The 19508-nt window shown below is 43.7% G+C and overlaps 1 protein-coding gene across 1 annotated transcript in view; it reads left to right on the top strand.

The window, feature by feature from the left end:
- The window catches only part of thada (THADA armadillo repeat containing), a 122148-nt gene that overhangs the window by 85262 nt on the left and 17378 nt on the right, over positions 1–19508 (top strand). Inside the window, exons 32-35 of the mRNA XM_086258352.1 lie at positions 12186–12565; positions 15498–15622; positions 18244–18316; positions 19276–19426. Of these exons, the coding sequence (XP_086114478.1) occupies positions 12186–12565; positions 15498–15622; positions 18244–18316; positions 19276–19426 (729 nt within the window). The remainder of the gene's footprint in view (positions 1–12185; positions 12566–15497; positions 15623–18243; positions 18317–19275; positions 19427–19508) is intronic.

Raw genomic sequence — 19508 nt, 5'->3', positions numbered from 1 at the left:
TTCTTTAAGATTTCAGTGAATTCACTGCACTCAGATGGCCTCTACTGTCAACAGAGCACGTTTGGGATGGGGTGGAACAGGAGATTGGTATCCTGGATGTGTTGAATTGACAACACAAAGTATTCAGGCAGTTCTCAAGACAACGGTGGGTTCAGCATAATACCAAGAACGTGTACCTAATAAAGTGGTGTTCTTTAGGCACCCTAAAGAGGACTGTGAACAGGACATAGTCCTGACGCTTCTGTAGGAGTTATCTTAGAGCTCAAATGAATTTTACAAGAGCTTTTTTTCCTTTTATTCACTCTAAAATTGTACAAAACCAAAAATCCTACCCTCTGTTAAAGTGTTGAACATCATTTCTCTTTAACGTCCTCTCACCTCACCGATCGGGCGTTTGCAGTCGTAGCGCCTAAGCTGTGGAATAATTTACCCCCATACATCAGACAGGCTCCTACTGCCAATCTTTTTAAATCTTATCTTAAAACACATTTTTATTTACTGACTTTTAATACAGCATGAGAGTTATTTGTTAATTCATATTTGGTGTTTGCCATCAATACTAATAAAGTTATTTTATTAGGTATGTTGTATTCTTGTACAGCACTTTGGTCAACGCTCCTGTTGTAATTAAATGTGCGATATAAATAAATAAACTATAACTAACCTAAAATCATGTTAGCTAACGGGCCATAAATGTTGCTGTGCTGTTTAAAACATTCCAGCTTGCCTTAGAAACACTAAAAATTGGAGCCAGAAGATAAAATCCCCACTTTGACAACTTGAAATGAAACGATCTACATCTGGTGTTCCTATTTGCCCACTCGCTCATGCTCCACCTGTCCACCAAATTTCCTAAACTTTCCTCTGCAGCTTCCTTTTATTTAAACGTTCTTGCTGACTAAAGTAAAATCTCTTTGTTAAAAGATCTTTTCTGGGTTCGGTGTATTCTAGTCGAACAGAGTGATGGATATTTGAGTTTTGCTGCTTGTCACGGCGTTGCCCGGCATTTCACCAGCTCAGCAAGCAGCAGCTGCTTTCAGTCCATTTGCTTCGAATTTGACGTCGGAGCTTTCATCATCTGAACGGACAACCGTGCAACTTTTGTTGGCGAGGCTGTGCACCACTGCGCTCTCCATTTAGACTTATTGTTGACAGGAGTCTGCTTCGTGTATCGGGTAGTTCAGAGAAGCCTCCTGGTGCGTGCGTGTGCACGCTTGTGCGGTCATGTGCGCACGCACGCAGACCTGCGGGGTCTCCACGCTGGAGGAATGTGAAACCGAAGGCGAGCGATCTGTGACAGATGGTGGGGTTGCGTCTGTGACCCAGTTTATGGAGGAGTGCTGTACAGAGAGGAAAGAGGGAAAGGGGAGGAGGGCACCGATGTTTTCAGTGGGCCATGTGCTGAGCACATGTTGGTCTTGACAGTGGAAATACCGAGGATTTCTCCAAACAAGCCTGTAGATTGGCCTGACTTGGCTCTCCTCCTTACATAACTAAATAAGCAGCCTGGAGCTTACACACCTCTAATGCCTCGATTATTATCATAAGTCTGTCTTTGGTTTCACCCGCTCTGGTGGTGGCCTTTTTATTTCTCCTTCTTTTTTGTTCCTGCTCCTCACCTCTAATCACTTCCCCTGTTCCTCTTGTGTAATTGCACTTCTCACTTGAATCAGATTTAAAAAGCCACAGGTTTTGGAAGTTCATTTGAAAGCAGCAGGCTCTTAAGAGCGCCTGGCACCAAAGGAAAAGAAGGTGAACAATCCCCTTTTTCAATATTACTTTTTTTCCCTCCCCTCTTTTAACTGGCTCCCTGCATTAAGTAGGAACTTTGCATTTACCAGCCAATTCCTCTCAGCTCTGAACACAGCTCTTTGTTCATGAGTGTGCACACATTTCTCTGCTCCAGCTCTTTGATCTGTGCTGACTCATAAAAAAAACCCTCTGTCCATTGCTTCATCTCCACCTCAGCCAGCCTGCTGTTTCTTTGCTTTCCAGCCTTGCCAGTAAAATAAACTGAAAGCTTTAGCAGGAGAGAGAGAGGAGAGTGGAAGCCGGACACTAACAGGAGGTAAAAATCAAACAAAAATGAACTTGTTTTCATTAGTGTGCTTTCACATGATGATGATGATGATGAAACAGCCGCTTAAGACCGGAGTCTGGCCTTAATTTGTTCTGTTCTGGTAAACTGCAACACGTACTGTAATTCTTTTCAGCCCCATCAGTTTTCGTGTGCTGTTTGTAGACACGATCTTCAATTTTCTAGTCTTTTAACTTGAAAAAAGGAGGAAAAGAATTAGAGGAAAAGTCAAGAAAAAAAAGTCAAAATCAGTTTTATAGCCCCCTGTTCATATACATCAGGGTTGTCAAACAGGCAAATAGTCCAGTCCGGCTCACTGCAAAACTTTGGAGGAAGGATCAAGGATTACGTGTGTAGTTTAACTTCTTTACGCTGGCAGAAAGGGGAGTTTTGTTGGTCCGGCCCACTCAAGATCAAAGTGGGCTGTATGTGGCTCACAATGTACAGTCCATCCATTCGCTTCCGCTTATCCTTTTCAGGATGGCGGGGGCGCTGGAGCCTATCCCAGCTGTCATAGGGCGAGAGGCGGGGTACACCCTGGACAGGTCGCCAGTCTGTCGCAGGGACAGACAGCCATTCGCGCTCACATTCACTCGCACATTCACACCGAGTGGCAATTTGGATTATCCAATTAACCTATCCCCACAAGCTGCATGTCTTTGGACTGCGGGAGGAAGCCGGAGTACCCGGAGGGAACCCACGCAAACACGGGGAGAACATGCAAACTCCACACAGAAAGACCCCGGCCTGATGGTGGAATTGAACTCAGGACCTGCTTGCTGTGCGGCAACAGTGCCACCGTGCTGCCCTCAATGTACAGTCTCACATCCCTGATATAAATATTGCACGTTTAGCCATTTGCAACCAGGAATTGGATCTTTCTACAGTTTAAGCATCCTTTAAATGTTGCTGTGATTTGTCTCTGAATCGTTCATAAGATCTTTTTCATGAGTGTGCATGTGCCCCGTACAACTGACTTATTTAAATATATAATTTATTTAATATAACCATATAACGGTTCCCTCTTTTTATCTAAGTAGGCTTACTTTGTGATTAAAAACAGAGCAGTTATCAGGGACCCCCACTAGAGCACCTCTGGAAAACACACAACAGGAAGGCTAGCTGGTTAGCAGTGACTGGCTTGAAGTGGATGCACAAGTACAAAATACTAAAATGAGTCTCCAGATATATTTTAGTGGCCGTTAATTTGGCGGATGCAGTTTCAAGAGTGTGGCTAGCTTTAGCAGTGCTAGTAGCAGCAGCTTTCTTTCCTTGTAGGTCAGAGTCTACAGGCCTGTGAGAGTGTGGTTAGGTACCGCTCTGGTTGAGTGGTTATATGACAGTTTACTGCGGCACAGCTGCTATTCTAGGTCAAAAAAGTGCAGAAACGCACTAGTTAGCACGGCTGTCATCTGCCAATCCACCTTACATATAGACCTAAACTTCCCGTCACAGAGGTGTGATGCTGCTAGTGGCGAGAGGCATCGTAACTTCTCAGAGCAGATACCTGTCGTTGCGCTTTTTAAAATCAATGATTTGTTTAACTGAGTGGTTTTTCTGATGCACCAATGTTTCAACATCTACAGTGCTGTGCAAAAGTCTCGAGCCACCCCTCACTGTTTGTTTCCAAGGACCCAGACTTTTTCACACAACCAGTCTCCATATGGAAGTTTTGCTTTTGAACTATATTTTTTTAATCATTTTATTTGTCCACTTCTTGTACCTGACTATTTTTAAAGGAATGGTTGCTCCCCAAACACTCTGCCAATGCAGTAAAAGCATACGTGGATAGAAAAACACACAATGGAACAATATCAGTTATGGGTTTTCGTCCCCAGAGCCTGGACTGCAACATTATTGAAGCAGTGTATGATCATCCCGACAGAACAGAATCCGGTCTTTAAGTGACGACGTATGAATCCTGCTTCGGCGTCCAAACTACTCTGCATTTATTAAGACTCTTGTGTTTTTAACGTGTTTGAATGCTTTGCATCTTGTTCTATTTAATCTGAACAAGCCCCTAAAAGAAGGCAGTGATCACTGTCGGCCTCTCACGGTTTTTATTACCGCTGTTCATTTTAAAGCTCAGTTTTTAAAACCTTACGATGTAACTATGCAGCAGTATATTAATGACTAACCTCGTACGTGGATGGATTATCTCAGTTGTTCTTCTGACTGAAGTTTGGTCCGTTTACTGCATCCTGCCATGCAGTTGCATTTGGCCCTAACCACCGGGAACCCTCACGTTAGCTTTTATCGAGTGGAAAAAAGTTAGCGTTCCAATGCTTCCTGGGGAGAGTTCAGGCTGTACTGAAGAATAATTATTTTCCGATCGAAATACAAAGAAATGAGTGTTGGCTCAGGACTTTTGCACAGCACTGCAGTCAACTACAAGCTCTATTCATTGCTGCTTCTTTGATTTTTGAAGTTCTCATGAAAGCAAATGATTATCTTCATCCTGGTTGTTCCAAGGACTGACTGCTCACTGTGCTTTTCTCTGAATGCCGCCACCCGAACGCATCACTTTCCAAAAATCTGTAAACAATGAAGCGACCTACTAATAAGATAGTAACTTAAAAAGTATGCATTTTTCAGAATGAGACAGCTGAAGGTTATGGATTTCTACAGTGCAGTTACAAAGCAATCCCTTCCCAGTCATTATGGAGAGGAGGAATCATTATAGCATCCTGTCACATTCGCTGTACATGCCATACATGTGTGGTGTGTGAGTGCTGTATTAAAAAGAAAAAAGCCTTGGAAGTTTATTCTTAGTGCATCCAAAAAACCATGTTGTCATAATTAGGCTTCAAGAAGGTTTAGCACATCTGATTGATGTTCATGTGTGACAGCTTGGTAAGCCGTGTGGCTCTATATTTGGATACTTCCACTCATTTAGCTTAAGATTTTTTTTTTTTTCTAGGGAATTGTGCACCATCTGCAGTCTAGTGCCAAGAGCTGAATAACTTACTCACCCTCCTCCTATGAAATACTGTAGAACACACCACTCTGCAGATGTCTTGGACTTTACCATTTACCATTTTATTTGAGTGTTCTGACCTCATCGTTAATGTTTTTGTGTGAAATGCTGAGTTTTACCTCGTTATAATCATAAAACTGGGGTGCACGAATCAAACTGCTCACAGCTCATAAGCTTAGGGATCATTAGTAAGCAGTGGTTTAGCTGTTCAGAAAAAAACAAGCTTATTAACTAGTTCTCTACAAGTCTGTGTAGATTTGTAGTCATCCAGGTCATGGTAGTCTTAAGAGCTTGAAAAAAAAGGAGGCTACTTGACTTGACGACTATTGATCTCGAAGATTTAGGGAATAAAAATTGAGCATTTTAAACCTGTAAGATAAAAGTACTAAATACTTGGAGGATAGACGAGCTCCACCATCTTAGACAGTAGCTGCCAACTGTAGCCCTTATTTTGTTCAGTGAGCTCAGCGTATGGTCACCTGAAGCAGCTCTCCAGCTCACAGCAGAAGATGAACGGCTGACTGCAGTTGCAGTGAAATACAGCAGGGTTGGGGAAATGCTGAATGATCTCGAGGATCACCACCACAGTCACCTGGCCTACGTTCTGTATCAAAGAAATGTATAAAAGCCTTCGAAATGGTGTGTGGCTTTTAATAGGGGCGTGGCTTATATGGTATCTCTGCTGATTTCTGACCTGCTCGGCAAGTGAGAGAAAGCGTACTCGAGAACCATTGGTTAATTTTTCCCACCGTTTTGTCTGTGGTTAGCAAACCAGCCAGTAGAGAAAACATGAGAGGTCGGAGCTAACTGGTTTGATCCAGTCTGCATTCCTAAGTATCCTTGGACAATCCCCAAGTTGATCCCAATGTGTTAATCGGAGTGAGAGTGTTAGACACAAAGCACTTAAATGTTGAACAAAAGTGGTTGTAAAAAGCAATTTGAGTGCTTCTCTTTTCATCTAAAATTGTATTTCATGTTTTGTCTTTTTGGGGTGTTTTTCCGAAATATTATTTAAAGCTCTTTTTGTTTTAGCGTCCTTTTATTTTTAGGACAGATGTATATGTGGGGCTGGTGTTTTAGGCTAATAAGAGGGCCCGCTCTCTCACACTTGTCAGACACACACACACACACACGTAGCGTCTGGGGTTTGTTTTTCACAGTTTAGGTAATGACGGTGGAGACTGATGTGAAATCCAGCTGTGTGCTTGCGTGTGAGAGCACGTGCACGCATCTTGCCAGAGCTCTAGTTCGACACAGCAAAGCGTCTTTACAACCAGCTTTTAGTGGGCTATGGGAAGCGCTAATAGAGCAGCAGCACGCCTCTTCTCCCAGTTTTGTGGTACAGCTCTTAAACGACTATATAGAACACTCACCCACCCTTCGTCATATGATCTCGGGCATTGCATAATATTCAAAGTGTGTATATTTCCCAGTGACACTTCTAAAAATGAGCTGTGGTGAAAACGATTCTGGTGTTGGGCTGGATGTAGCTGTTGAGTTCAGTGTTTCCTGGAGCAGAATGCTGACCCTCTGCACCCATTCAGTACCCGTCCTCCCATAAACCACAAACTGCAAGGTTGGCCCAGGTTGACCTAAACCAGATGCTGTGGTTACGTTTAGTTCAAATATTTGACCTTTAGTGTAAAACAGACCATCACACATATAGCACTTGTGTTCCTCTCTTCTGCGTGCACACAGGATAAGCAAAGTCTGAGACCATATGAACTCGGTTCTCTGCAGCATCACTCTCTGCCGAGGCTTTTGATTTTCCTGCGTGTGCAATCACTCTGTTGTTTTTCACGGACTGCCAAAATTTGAACTCCAGAGTATTTGTATTCTTTGAAAATTTGGGTGTCTTCAATGAAAAGCTAATACCACCGGGGTAAAACAGGATTGTTCAAGTCTTGAATTTCATGTACTAAAACATGACAGATATGCAGGGGGAATCAGCATAACCACAGACCTTGATCGATGTTTGCTTTACTGTGGTTAGCATTCTCTTTATTCATATGTCTTTGCACACTCTGAGCCCAGAAATTGAACTGTTCTGGTGGTCCTGCTCAGACAAGAGAGATGGTGAGCCGTTTCCCCACTGTTTGCCTTCCCTTGATTATTAGAGATATCAGGTTGCTCCTTGGAGCCAAATATTCAGCACAAATCTGTAGAGCTGTAGAGCAGATGGCATTTGAATTAAATAAAGTAGTAGCGCTGCATCAGTTACTAATATTGCTGTGTGGTTCGTGGTTAATGCTAATATCACTGACAGGCAAAAGATCCCTGATTTAAGAATAGGAGCATACTCTGTGATGGTCTCAGACCTGGAGCTTTGCATCAGGCTTTGTCAGGTCAAAATATGGGGATCCATCCATGGCTGCAACCCCTTTGGAGTAAGGGAGCAGCTAAAAGTGCTGCATTAACTATTCACTTAATCTGTTAGTCAATAAACAGAAAATTAATGTAATAATTTATCAAAAAGGGTTAAAAGGTTTTTAAAAATCCCCAATGAAGGTGAGTTTAATCACTTCGGCAGAAGGGCTTAATCTTATTTTAGCACAGGAAGTGTTGTTAAAGGACTAATAAGAACTTGGTGGTTGGGTACATATTCAGATGGTGGTTTGAGGCAGTGGGGGGGCCCCAGCACATTTTCTGGCCGGTGGGCTCTAAAAATCTTGGGATCTGCCCTGGTCACGGGCTTCTGAACTGATGTTGAGACAAAACTTGGGATGTTTTGTCTCAATTTGGGATTAAAATTATTTACAATTAGTTAATCTGATGGCAAAATAGCTCACGGGTCATTTGATTAACAATACCTAACATATTGTTCATCCCATTCCATTTAATAGTTTTTTATATTTCCGTCTTGAACAATCGGTGCCGCCATCATTAGAGCCATGCTGCTAATATGGCTAAAAATTCACAGTTAATTCCATAAGTAGTTTACATTCTTTTGAGCAGTTTGTAAATGTGTGAAATTCACCATCACGTTGCACTAAAGCTCTTCGCTAAGACCTGCATTTACGTGTCGTTTATTAACCCCGTTCTCAAGCTGCAGTCACACGAGCCCGACCGCATCCCAGAGCATCCCGAAATATCACATGGTAATACGGCTTAATGGAGTCTGGCCACGGTCCAGCTGCAGGTTTGCACACGAGCGTAATGAAGAGACACAAGTGCAGACACCGATTTTAAATAAACACAGCTGTGGGAGAACAATGGCTATTTATGATCAGCCATGAAAAATCGCGGTGAAATGGCCCTCACAGGAACGCCTTTCATTTACTGGGGCAACGCTTGGCTGCTCCTGCCTCCTCCGCCACTCTAGTTTTAATAAAGACCATCATAAAAAAGCAGCTTTGCATCCTGACTAATGATGTTTTTCCTCTCTCGCTCTGTCCTTTCCTCCCTGGTTTGGGATTTTTCAGTTTCTCCTTTTTCTTCTCTTCTGACCTTCACTCAACATATTTTTGTGCCTCTTGCGTCTCAGGTTGCTCGCCGTGAGTGCGTGTAGCGTTGTCGTCTGTCTAGGATCGGAGCATTATAGTTGACTGTATCAGCATATGACAAGCAAATGGCAACATGCTGTTTTTAAAACCCTTTGACGCACACACACAGTTTTTCACTTCGTTCCACCTTGACCGACAGCTGTTTTCTTTTTGACACGCACCCTTTCTCCTTCAGTCATCCTCTTCTCTTTCCTCCCTTCATCATCGGTGTCATTACTGTGCCCTTACCCCCGCCATTATAACCATTAGGCTATGCTTATTTGGCCTCGGACCCCCCTTTGAGGATCAGGTTCCATAATAACCTGGCCATCTCTACGGTAACCCAGCCCATCTCTGGAGGAATGCGGCATTTCCCGCTCTTTTGTCAAGCCACATTTTGAGTGGCGCTGTGGGGCCAGATTGAGTTGCGCTGGGTTTCATAAGCTTTCTGTGTGTGTGTGTGTGTGTGTGTGTGTGTGTGTGTGTGTGTGTGTGTGTGTGTGTTAAACTAATTGAGTTGGCTGTCAAAGCAGGGTCTGTGTGGAGTCTTGAAACAGTACTGTAGGGAGGAGCACAGTGTGAGCATGGCATCGGGTTACTATATTGCTGCCCCGCCTCTGGATTCTTCTTATATTTCACAGGAAGTGTGCGCGTATGTGTGCACATGTGTGTCCATCACTCCTTGAGGGTGCGTGTTCACAGGTGGCCGGGCTGGCACAACCATGGGCTTTTCCAAACAGACACTGACACAGTCTTTCCAATAAAAGTCAAAATAGACAGGAACAGACGACACTGGCTTCTTCAGCTTGGCCTGTTGTATGCATCTGTTCACATCACAAAGGGGTGTGTGTGTGTGTGTGTGTGTGTGTGTGTGTGTGTGTGTTTAGCTTGTGAAGAAATCAGACTGCAATACAACTGTTTAGAAATTGTAGTGTCTGAAAATAATAACGGGAAGAAGGAGAGTTTGGGGGGTACATTCAAAGTACACCTGCATTCAAGGTGTTCCCAAACCAGGTGAGATACATAGTCTTCCCAGTATGCCTGGAAAACTAAGGATAAGGCGAGCCACATTTTGGAGGAAACTTGTATCGCCTGCTCTCTTTCAGTCGTGATTCAGAGTTACTCCAAGGACCAGGTTGGTGTGTCTGAAAAGGCAAATTAGAGTTTTTATTTCTTGGTATTGGCCGAGTCGGGAGACATCCATCATAGTTTTTCAGAATTCTGCGGTAAATTTCCATCCAGGATTCTTTTAGTGTCGCGGTCCTCCTCGTATGTTATCTCTGACGTCACTGAACAGTCTTCCTTTGGGAAGGAGAGCCCAAGCATCAAGTACACACTGACAGGATGTCAACAAACAGAACTATGAAAAACACAGCTCTAAAGAGAACAAGATCATGAGTGTGAACTCGACCAATGGGCTGCTTTAAGAGGGTTATCTATCCTGTAGATTCTCACTTTGTGTGCACTGGGAGCAAGACTACAACTACCATGAGGCTTTGTGACACTGTGATAATGTGACTGTGACCTCGCAAAAAGTCATGAATCAATCAATACCATATTAGTAGGGCTGAACGATTATGGAAAATAATCTAATTGCGATTTTTTGCCCCAATATTGCGATTGCGATGCGATATGCGATTATTTTTTAAGGTCTTTGTCTTCTGTATTATTAAACAAAGACAAGCAATACATCATATAGTATGGCCAATACTATATTACATTAATTTTAAACTGTTCTTTCCTGGAAGACAGACCTCTGTTATGATGACATGAGGTGATGCATGAATTGATGACTGACATTTTTATTTAACTTCTTCAATCACAACAGTATATTTGAACATACACAATAGTTTATTTTTAGCTTACAAACATCTGAGCATAAAGTGCTGACAAGGAACCCTGGTGTAAACATTAAAATGAAAGTCAGTACAATGTGCAGATTGCAGAAATATACATAAAAAAAATCAGTGGCTTTACCACACTCAGTTTTTCGACATCTGTGAACTACTAGACAGTCATTCAATTAAAAAATAATATTAAATAAATAAAACTAATAAATAAAAAATACACATCTTACTGATCTCTGCAGTCAGTAACATTACACATAAAGTGCAAACATAATAGCAATTGTATAAACACACACACAAACACACCTTTAAAATTTAAAGGCGTGAAATTGGACGGTCTAGTTCTGATTAGCGTCACCGCTGTCTCGGTGGAGTTTAATAAACTCGGCCGTCTGCTTCTTGCTATCTAAAATATAACCAGACACTGGTGTAAATTCTCGACTGTCTCATACTTCTGTTTAATAAGTTTTCTGTTTGACGTTTAGTCAGCTGTGTGAAAACCAAGGAGGAACCCACCCGGGGGATTAATAAAGTTTTATTTTATCTAATCTAATAACTTTAATCTCAGCCAAACCGATTTACTCACGAACAAACAAAACACTGAAAAAAGCCCAACAATAACATTTTTAGGTTGTCTAAGTGACTTATATATTACGTTTAACCCGAGCAGCGAAACTCCGCGGTGATCTGAAAATGATGTGCCGGGAGTTGTGCCGTTCTCGGCCGCATCAGTAACCCTCGAGCTCCCGGCTAGCTGTCGAGCTGGTGGGTAGCAGACGCCTCTGAAAACGTCGAAGCACTTTTGCAAATATGGGATATCTTGATAAACCGAGCAGATATTTGATGTTTACACAACTACTTTCTCGCCTGAAAATATGTTAAAAGTTTATTTTGTGACCCAGAAAGATTAGTATGAGTAATTTTAAAACTTAGTAGCGGCCGCCATTGCTGGAAACTGGAGTTTGGCTGGGCCGCGCTATGAATTCTGGGATATGGTAGTAATTTGAACAGCCTTCGGCGCGTCGCTGTGACGTAATCGGTCTACAAATGCGGCCTCAGGAGGATGCAGCCCATGAATTTGGACATGTCCAGAGTATAATCGCAGCCTTTGCGGTTAGAAAATTGCACTTGATCATGTCGCGATATTATCGCAAATGCGATATATCGTTCAGCCCTACATATTAGACACTCATGAAAATGCTTTAGCTTGACCGCTGATAGCAACAAGCCCTCACAGCAAAGGCATGTTGGTAGAAAGTGGCTAATGCTTACTTGGTGCCAAGTAGGATAAAGAGGCACTTGGAAACCAGATCTACCTTCTAAGAGGAACTTGGCCTTTTTCAAAGGAATACTGGATCTGAACCAGAGGCAGCAATGGAGACGAGAAATAAAATCATACTGTAGGTTGTGCAATGGGCTATTTTTGTATCAGTGCTGTGCAACTTTGAGGTGTGACAGAGCTCCGGAGGCCTATTTGAAACTGGTATTTCCAGTAACTTGTATCTCTCATCTGATTCCTGTTTGTACATACACCATGCTGTTTGGGAAATGTTTGCTGGTTAGTCATTTAGGAGCCAGCTGGCATTATTAATGGGTTGCTCCGTGTGGGTTTGTGGCACTAAACCAAAGCGTTGTAGTATGATATCATCAGATGAATGCTAGCAGAAGATAACATGGCTGGTTTTAATTTACATGGCAGTGTTTCTAAAAAGTTTGACTTTGTAAGTTTGGAATAAAAATGACTTTTAAATAACTGTTTGTTTGTTGCTGTCAGCTAATATTATGTTTCATGCGTTTGTCAGATTCAGAGGTCGGCACACTCCGTCAGAAGACTCTGTCCGTCCTCACGGCCTCAGAACTGGTCACTTCCTGCAATTCCTCTGCCACCTTTGGGCCTGGCAGCACCCAGTACCTCCTCAGCCTGGCTCGGGTGGGCCTCAGCGCCGGTGTGGAGTTCCCTGAGCTCTGGGACGGCCCCCAGCTGAAGACCAAGCTCCTGGACCATCTGCTGCAGTGCCCGCAGTACGAGGTGAGGGAGCTGGCATTAGAGGGGCTACTGAGGAAGCTGGAGGAGGAAGAGGAGGAGGAAAGGAAGAGGAGGCCTGAGTGGCTGGATGAGACCACCCAGTCTAACCTGACCAGTCTGGCTCTTCATGAGACTCACCCACAGTGTTTGGCCAAGGTGAGACCACACGCACACACACAGATTTACACAAACGTATTCTAGGAGTTTCATTTGTTTGTTGTGTTTTTTGTTTGGGAGCCTGTATACACGTCTAGTTGTTTTATATATATGTGGACGCCTGCTGCCAGCAGCAGCATAATCTTAAAGTTCTAACATCACAGAATGGTGAGCTCCTTTTTTCTATCTGACACAGTTTCCCTGAATCACAGCGACACTGGTTACAAACTGATTAAAATCCCAATCCATCTCGCAGAGCCTTGCGTGAGAGGCTAATCGGCCACAGGGGGAAACGACAAGCACACTTGCAGTGAGCTGGTTCACTCACTCGCTCACTTACTTACACTGACTCTTGAGAGGCTTGGTAGCTTTCCTCGCTAACAGGTTTTGGAGAGGAAAATGCGACCTATTTCCTGTTTGGGGACAGAAGGTTGTATTTCTTCCCAAAGAGGACAGGCTGCCAGCGGACCCGCTCTGTCACGTCTGCCGTTAACACCCCTGCAGAGCTGACAGCACTCGGCGCTGCTGTGCACTTCGGCGCTGCAGACTGGCATGTGTCTACTCCAGGCTTTGCTTTACAGGCCAGCAGTTAACGTTTAATGTGTCGGGCCTGTTAAGTGGAGCCTCCTCTGCGCCATAGACGCACCAACCCAATGGGCCAGTTGCCATGGCTCAGCCTAATCTGCAGTGAAGCATTATGGGAAAGCTGCTGAGGGAAAGTTGTGTTCTTTTCAGGACTCGTGCAGATATATGGACTCTGGTCCAGTTCTTTAGACCTGCAGGACAGACTATAGCAGGAAACTACAAATGTGCCTGTTCATGCAGGGTGGGCGTCACTATTTATTTGCATGTTACAGCTATGAAAGTCTGTTCGCCTGGGCTGGCATGCTTTACTGTGACTGTATATTTGAGTATGTGGGCAGCCGAGTATGTCGCAAGACGGGAGCTTGTTAAAGCGGGCCGTAAAAGTCTGAAGCAGCAGAGATGGTCAGAGCAGCTGTCGGGGTTAGCAGACAGACGGGTGGATGAACAGTGAAAAATACACACTCGATGGCTGTGATTACAACTAAAATAATCCCATTAGTACTGCAAAGAAGGGGGGGGGGGGTTATATTATATATATTGGAAGTTTTTCAGTTAAAGAGAAATGCTGCGGCCAAATGAATAATGACACTGTCTTGGCATTTCTTGGCCAGTGATTTACTGACTCTCACTGGAGTTGAAAGGAACCAATAGACTTGATGAAATATTGTCTATGGAATAGGCTACGCCCACCACAACCTCCCTGACGAGTACAAATGAGCTGTTGTATGTATTGGCCTCTACTTTGTGCCACAAAGTGACTTTTTAACAGGAGTCTGAAATATGGACACTATTATCTGTCATTATCATTATCTATGTGTACACTATGAGCCATTGTTTTTATAGGTTAGCGCTCTTGAGCCAGTGTGTGTGCAGTTTGCTTAAAGCTAAATAGACTTTTTAGGCCATTTGGGGGCAGTATGCTGTAACTGAATGACTGCAAAACATTGCTATAAAGGCAGATATGCTAGCAAGCTATTTTCCACTTCATTACATAATTGGGTTGATTTAATTTTAGTGTAATTTGCGTTTTTGTTGAGACAAAGTCCACTATTGGCGCTGATTTAGTTTCAAATGATCTGCCTCACAGTGTTCACCATTCTGCTACTTTGCAGTGCTAACACAGCAAGCTAAGCTCAGTGTTTTTACCTGTAAAGTTAATAAAATCTATTATTGCAACATGCAGTAAATTGCATGAATGATATCTCAACAAAGTGTCCTTGTGCTTACAATGAGAGCGGATTTTAAAGGTCCAACAAGGTCAGTCGTTCACATACAGATTTATTTATGTTGGAAAATATTTGTGGACCTGGAAAATGTAATAAATTGTTGCATAAGAATAAAAAAAATCCTGTCTCATCAGCTTTTTGTGACATTCTTCATGCAGATATCCTCTGCATGAAGAATGTCCTCTGAGAAAAAGCTGTTTAAAGTCTCACGATGCAACATAATTACAATAAAATGAAACAAAGCTCAAAGATGCTTCGCAGAATGAAAGAGAGTTCATAATTATCTGTATGTTTCAGTATTATTCTCCCCTCCTGCACCACGTTATTTTCATTGACGCTGTAATAAAAACAGCTTTTAAATTCGCCAAATGGATTAATAACAGCAACTTTGTGACTTCTCTCTGATCAGCCGTGATGTAATCAGTGTTTGTTGGTAATTGATTAGTATCAGATCAATCAGTCAGAATGACGGCGTAGAAACCTCACGGGCCCACCTCGCTCCCTCGATGTTTCGGTGCTCACATGCATAAAGTGCAGCACGCAGGCAGATGTTTACACACAGATGCTGCATGCACCCGCTCGCCCTGCCCTCTGCCCACACAGATCTTATAAAGTGAGCTTTATTTTAAAGCTCTAATAACAGGTTGGAGCCTTGAAAGAAATAATAATCATTGAGATATGCAGCTGGAATGTCAACATGTGTTCTCGCCTGGATGTGTGTGTTTTAACAGGCGTCTAGCGCGGCGGAAAAAAACAGGTCTTTTCCGCCTCGTGCTCAGTGAGCTGCCTGCCTCTCTGTACGAGTGACTGGGCACAGTAAAAAGCACAAGGTTAAGATGCAAAAAGTAGACACAAGACCTCTTAGTGCCTGCTGTGCTCACCCGCACACGTGTGTGTGTGTGTGGTGTGTGTGTGTGTGTGTGTGGCAGCTGTGTACCCGTGGTTAGGGTGTGCATAGGGAGGCTCTGACTAGAAGGGTAAAAATACCCTTGGGCCAACTTGCCAGCAGCACTGCAGAGAGGACACCAAAGGATGATTTGATGACATCAGTGTGTATTTTGCTTAAGTATCTTACTTACTCGCTCTTCCTGCTGTCTCTGTCATGTCATTCCTCCTCTCAGGTCCTGCAGGTTTTGTGTGTGCTGAGCTCCAGCGACGAGCTTCCGTGGAAGGATGGTGCAAGGGTTTTGTCCCTGGAGGAGGTTTTGTTGCACCTCCTAACATTGGCTCAGAACTCTGCTCACAGGTCAGTAAAAAGAACTACTGTATATAAAAGATGGACACCGCCCCGTGATGTCAGAAGTGATCATATTTCGATAAGAGGTAGACGTGCTAAGTGATTAGCTGTCCCACCTGGTTGTAGCAGATGATCGGGATAGTTCCCCGAGTCTCGTTCTGTCGGAGGTTTCTTCCTATTAAAAGGGAGTTTTTCCTTCCCGCTGTCGCCACGTGCTTACTCATAAAGGGGTCATTATTGTAGGGTTTTTACCTTTTAATATAAAGCTTCTTGAACTGATTGTTGCTGTTGGCGCTTTATAAATAAGATTACATTGAATTAAGGTTATAGCAAGCTTGGCTAGCAGGTTTCCTCCTTAGATGGTCGTCACAGACACCTGATAACTCGTGCAGCAGCTTTTGACGTCCTGCTAATATTTGGCCCAGAAGACTGCTGTTTGTTCGGCAGCAGCTGGGTCGACTGGTTTTCCATTACAATCCAGTACTACCTAATGTACGTGGCTGTCATCATAGCAGCGCTGCTGAGCATCCCATGACTTAATTAATATGCGACACGAACAGCGACGAGATACCTGCTGCTCAGCTTGTGGCTTTTCGTCAGACTGCGTTGTTTTTTGTAGCCATTTTCATCGTTGTCGAGTTTCAAGAATGGCGGTTTTGATTTTTGGAAATGAGACACTCTAATGACTCGTGGAGTGACGCTACTGACCAGCCAATCGGTGGCATGCAGTCTAACAACCCTGGCAGAGCAGGTATGGAAAAAGTACCTGGTGCCAGGTACTATGACCTTCTGCAAAACACGGAAAACCGTGGTGACCTGTGTCCATCCGAGTAAAGATAGAGGGCCTGAAGACATATTTATTTCACTGCGTATCGTTTGATTTCTGTTCAGAATCCGTAAAGATTTACTCCTGACCCTTGAACTCAGACGTCGTGTCTAAGTTCTGGTTCTTGTGGTTTTCATCGCCCTGACATCCATCTCTGACATCGTCACAGTGAGTCTGAAGTAGAGAGTTTCAGCCCCGTGATTACCCACGAACCTCACAGATTTCCCAGAGTTCACAGCTGTTTACAGCCTGTGAAGTCTGCGTCCTGTAACTCAAAACACTTATAGCCTCATCTAGGCCTGGAGGGGCTGGGAGTGAACGGGGGAGCTTTTCAGCTGTGTGAAATTCCAAATCAATTCTCGGCAGTTCCAAGAAGTTTTCTGCGCTGCATTCAAATTCTCGTAAACAATGTTGAACTGCAGAAATTTACAGTGCTGCTAACCCTCAAAATCCCACTTTTAATGCATAATTAACAGCGTTTCCCATTCTTAAGTTATGTTCGTACATGTTATTGATACAGGAGACAGCTACAGCTACTCTCTACGTTCATACGGGCCCTGCTGGGTCCCCCTCAAACTTACATTCGTTATAAAGGGAGGCAACTGTGTGAGTCCTAACTGAAAACCTGCTGTCAAAACAGTTCCCAAGTAAATCCCAGGGCAGCTTTTAAATGTGATGGATGGAGACGTGAATGTACTACAGGGCAAAGATGCAACCACACACTCCTCCTCCTCCATTTTCTGTTTTTCTTCTTTCTGTTTTTTTCCCTTCCTCTCTCCGGCTCGTGAAAGAGCCCTCACACTGCTGTCGCCGTCAGGTTGTCGGGGCTCATTCGGAGCCGGAATCCATGAAGGAGTGACACACAGGTTCACTGGCTGCACCTTAACCCCGCACCTGGGCGCACCTGAAGGGTCCTCTCTGCAGGATGTTTGCGTGGTTAGCTGCGTACCGCTGAAGTGTTTTGATAACTTAAGTGTCCCGAAGCCAGAGAGACGAGTAGTTTAACGTTATTAAAAAAAAAGTGGATGAAAGCTGATATCTGTACTCTCTCAAAGACCTTCATCACGCCATTATTCCTACGTTAGATTATTCACACCTGTCAGGCTGAAAGCATTATTTTTGTCAAAGATTATGAGTCACCGGCCCGTCTCTGCATTTGACCACAAACCAATTTTGGCACACTCTCTTCCAGTATTCGTGTGTATGTGCTCGTACTTAAGCCCCTTTGACATGCATTGGCACACACACACATGCCCCTTTTCTTGACAAGCCACTGCTGTACTTTTCTCACCCCTGACAAGAGAATACAGGCTTGAATAAGGATTGGATTACAAAGGCTTTTAGCCCTGCAAAGCCTTTTCCTGGCCACAATCTCTGGACCCGGAGATCCACTTTCCCTTCGGAGTGGCCCCAGGGTTATGATTAGAGCCGGGGAGGGATGAGATCGGGTTGCTGGTTGCCCTTGTCTGCCGTGTGATTGAATAGCACTCGGGCTATTGTGACCCATAATGTAGTGGTGAGTACCAGCACACTTCTTTTGTGGATTGTAAGTCAATACAGTTGAGAGGTGTGTGTGTGTGTGGCTGACGGCGCCGCAGCCTTGGGTAATGATTTCCACAGAACAACCTGAGGAGCACGTTATGCTGTCACTGTGCAAATGTTTCAAATTTAAGGGCCGATTCACTCAAATAAAAATAACTAAAAAATGTCACATTTTCTGCAAATCTAACAAATATTTTAGAGTAAAAGCTGCAAACTGTTTGCATGGGCCGTTTTGAAGTTGATGTGGTTTTGTGTTTTCAAGCGTGGAGCTCCACTGTGCTGCCCTGACGTTGGCCTCGCAACTGGGGATTCAGCTGGTGAACTCTGACCCGCAGGTAACGACCAGCTCATCATCATCAGCTGTGTAGTAATCCTGCAAAGAATCTGAGGGGTGGAGGTTGTTACCACCAGCCTTCAGCCTTGTCCTGGTCCCTTTTAGTTGTAGCTAGCTGCTACTTTAGTGATTAATGCCTTTACTACAGATCAATGGTTCCAATATGGGGGAAGTATTGGTAACATTCAACTACTACATTATATTGCTTCACCAAATGAAAATGGTTAATCTGCATAAATACGTTCTTTTAGCAAGACTCTGGATGCATTAGATGAGTACATAGGATGTTTTCCCATTTACTTACAGTGCAACCTCTCTGCTGTGTTATTGTTTGATAAAGCCCAAAATGTTACCAGTGCATAGCAAGTTTAGATTGCAGGCAGACCAGTTTAGAACCAGTTCTTTTTTTATCCGTTTTACTGGAATACAACCAGAATGTGGTTTGGCATTTCCTTGCTGAAATAAGAAAGGTGTTCCATGAAAGAGACACCATCTGGATACTAGCATAATCTGTATGTTGTTTAGCATTAATGGTGCCTTCACAGATGTGCAGGTTAAGCATCGTGTGTGCACCGATGCCCGTCTCTATTCCACGACAAGCGTTGTGGACTCTGCAAGACTCTGGATCCCTGGGAATTATTACAAAGCTTCTTTAGCTCTCAGATCTTTCACGAACTGTTGTGGGGGGTTTTAGCATAGCACATCCTTTCTTTTCTATTTTATCAATGTCCCAAGGTATTCACAGTAAGCATACACCAGCCACCATATGCTCTGAATGAAAAATATGTTCTTGCTGTGGACAAAAATGTGAAGCTTGCCGTTATCATTTTCTTACTTTGTTCTTTGGTGCAACTGTATTTGTTTTTGTGCTCAAGTGGCAAATACATCTGTGAGAAGTGGGTTAAACTTCCTCATTCATATATAGCTGAACTGTATTTTTCTAATTAATCTACCATCTAGAGTTTGAGTGCAGTGGCTTGTTTCGCTCAGTGGGGGGCGTTGGTGTGCTCGTGCTGCAGCGAGGAGCGACCAGCGGAGGTCAAGCTGGCGGCCGCAAAGGTGCTGGTCAAATGTACGTCCACCCTGCTGACCAGCCCTCGTCTGCCACTGGGTGAGCCTCAGTAATGTAACAGCCTGAAGTTTGCTTTGATGTGAGAGGCTGCTTGTGGCTGATGACCTTGTGTATGAGTATC

This window comes from Aulonocara sp. 'chitande type north' Nkhata Bay, linkage group LG13 (genome assembly GCF_057382095.1).
Source record: "Aulonocara sp. 'chitande type north' Nkhata Bay isolate Kocher_YH1m ecotype deep benthic linkage group LG13, A_spYH_male_GT1.1, whole genome shotgun sequence".
Classification (NCBI taxonomy): Eukaryota; Metazoa; Chordata; class Actinopteri; order Cichliformes; family Cichlidae; genus Aulonocara; species Aulonocara sp. 'chitande type north' Nkhata Bay.
This window is presented reverse-complemented; position numbering and strand designations above follow the sequence as displayed.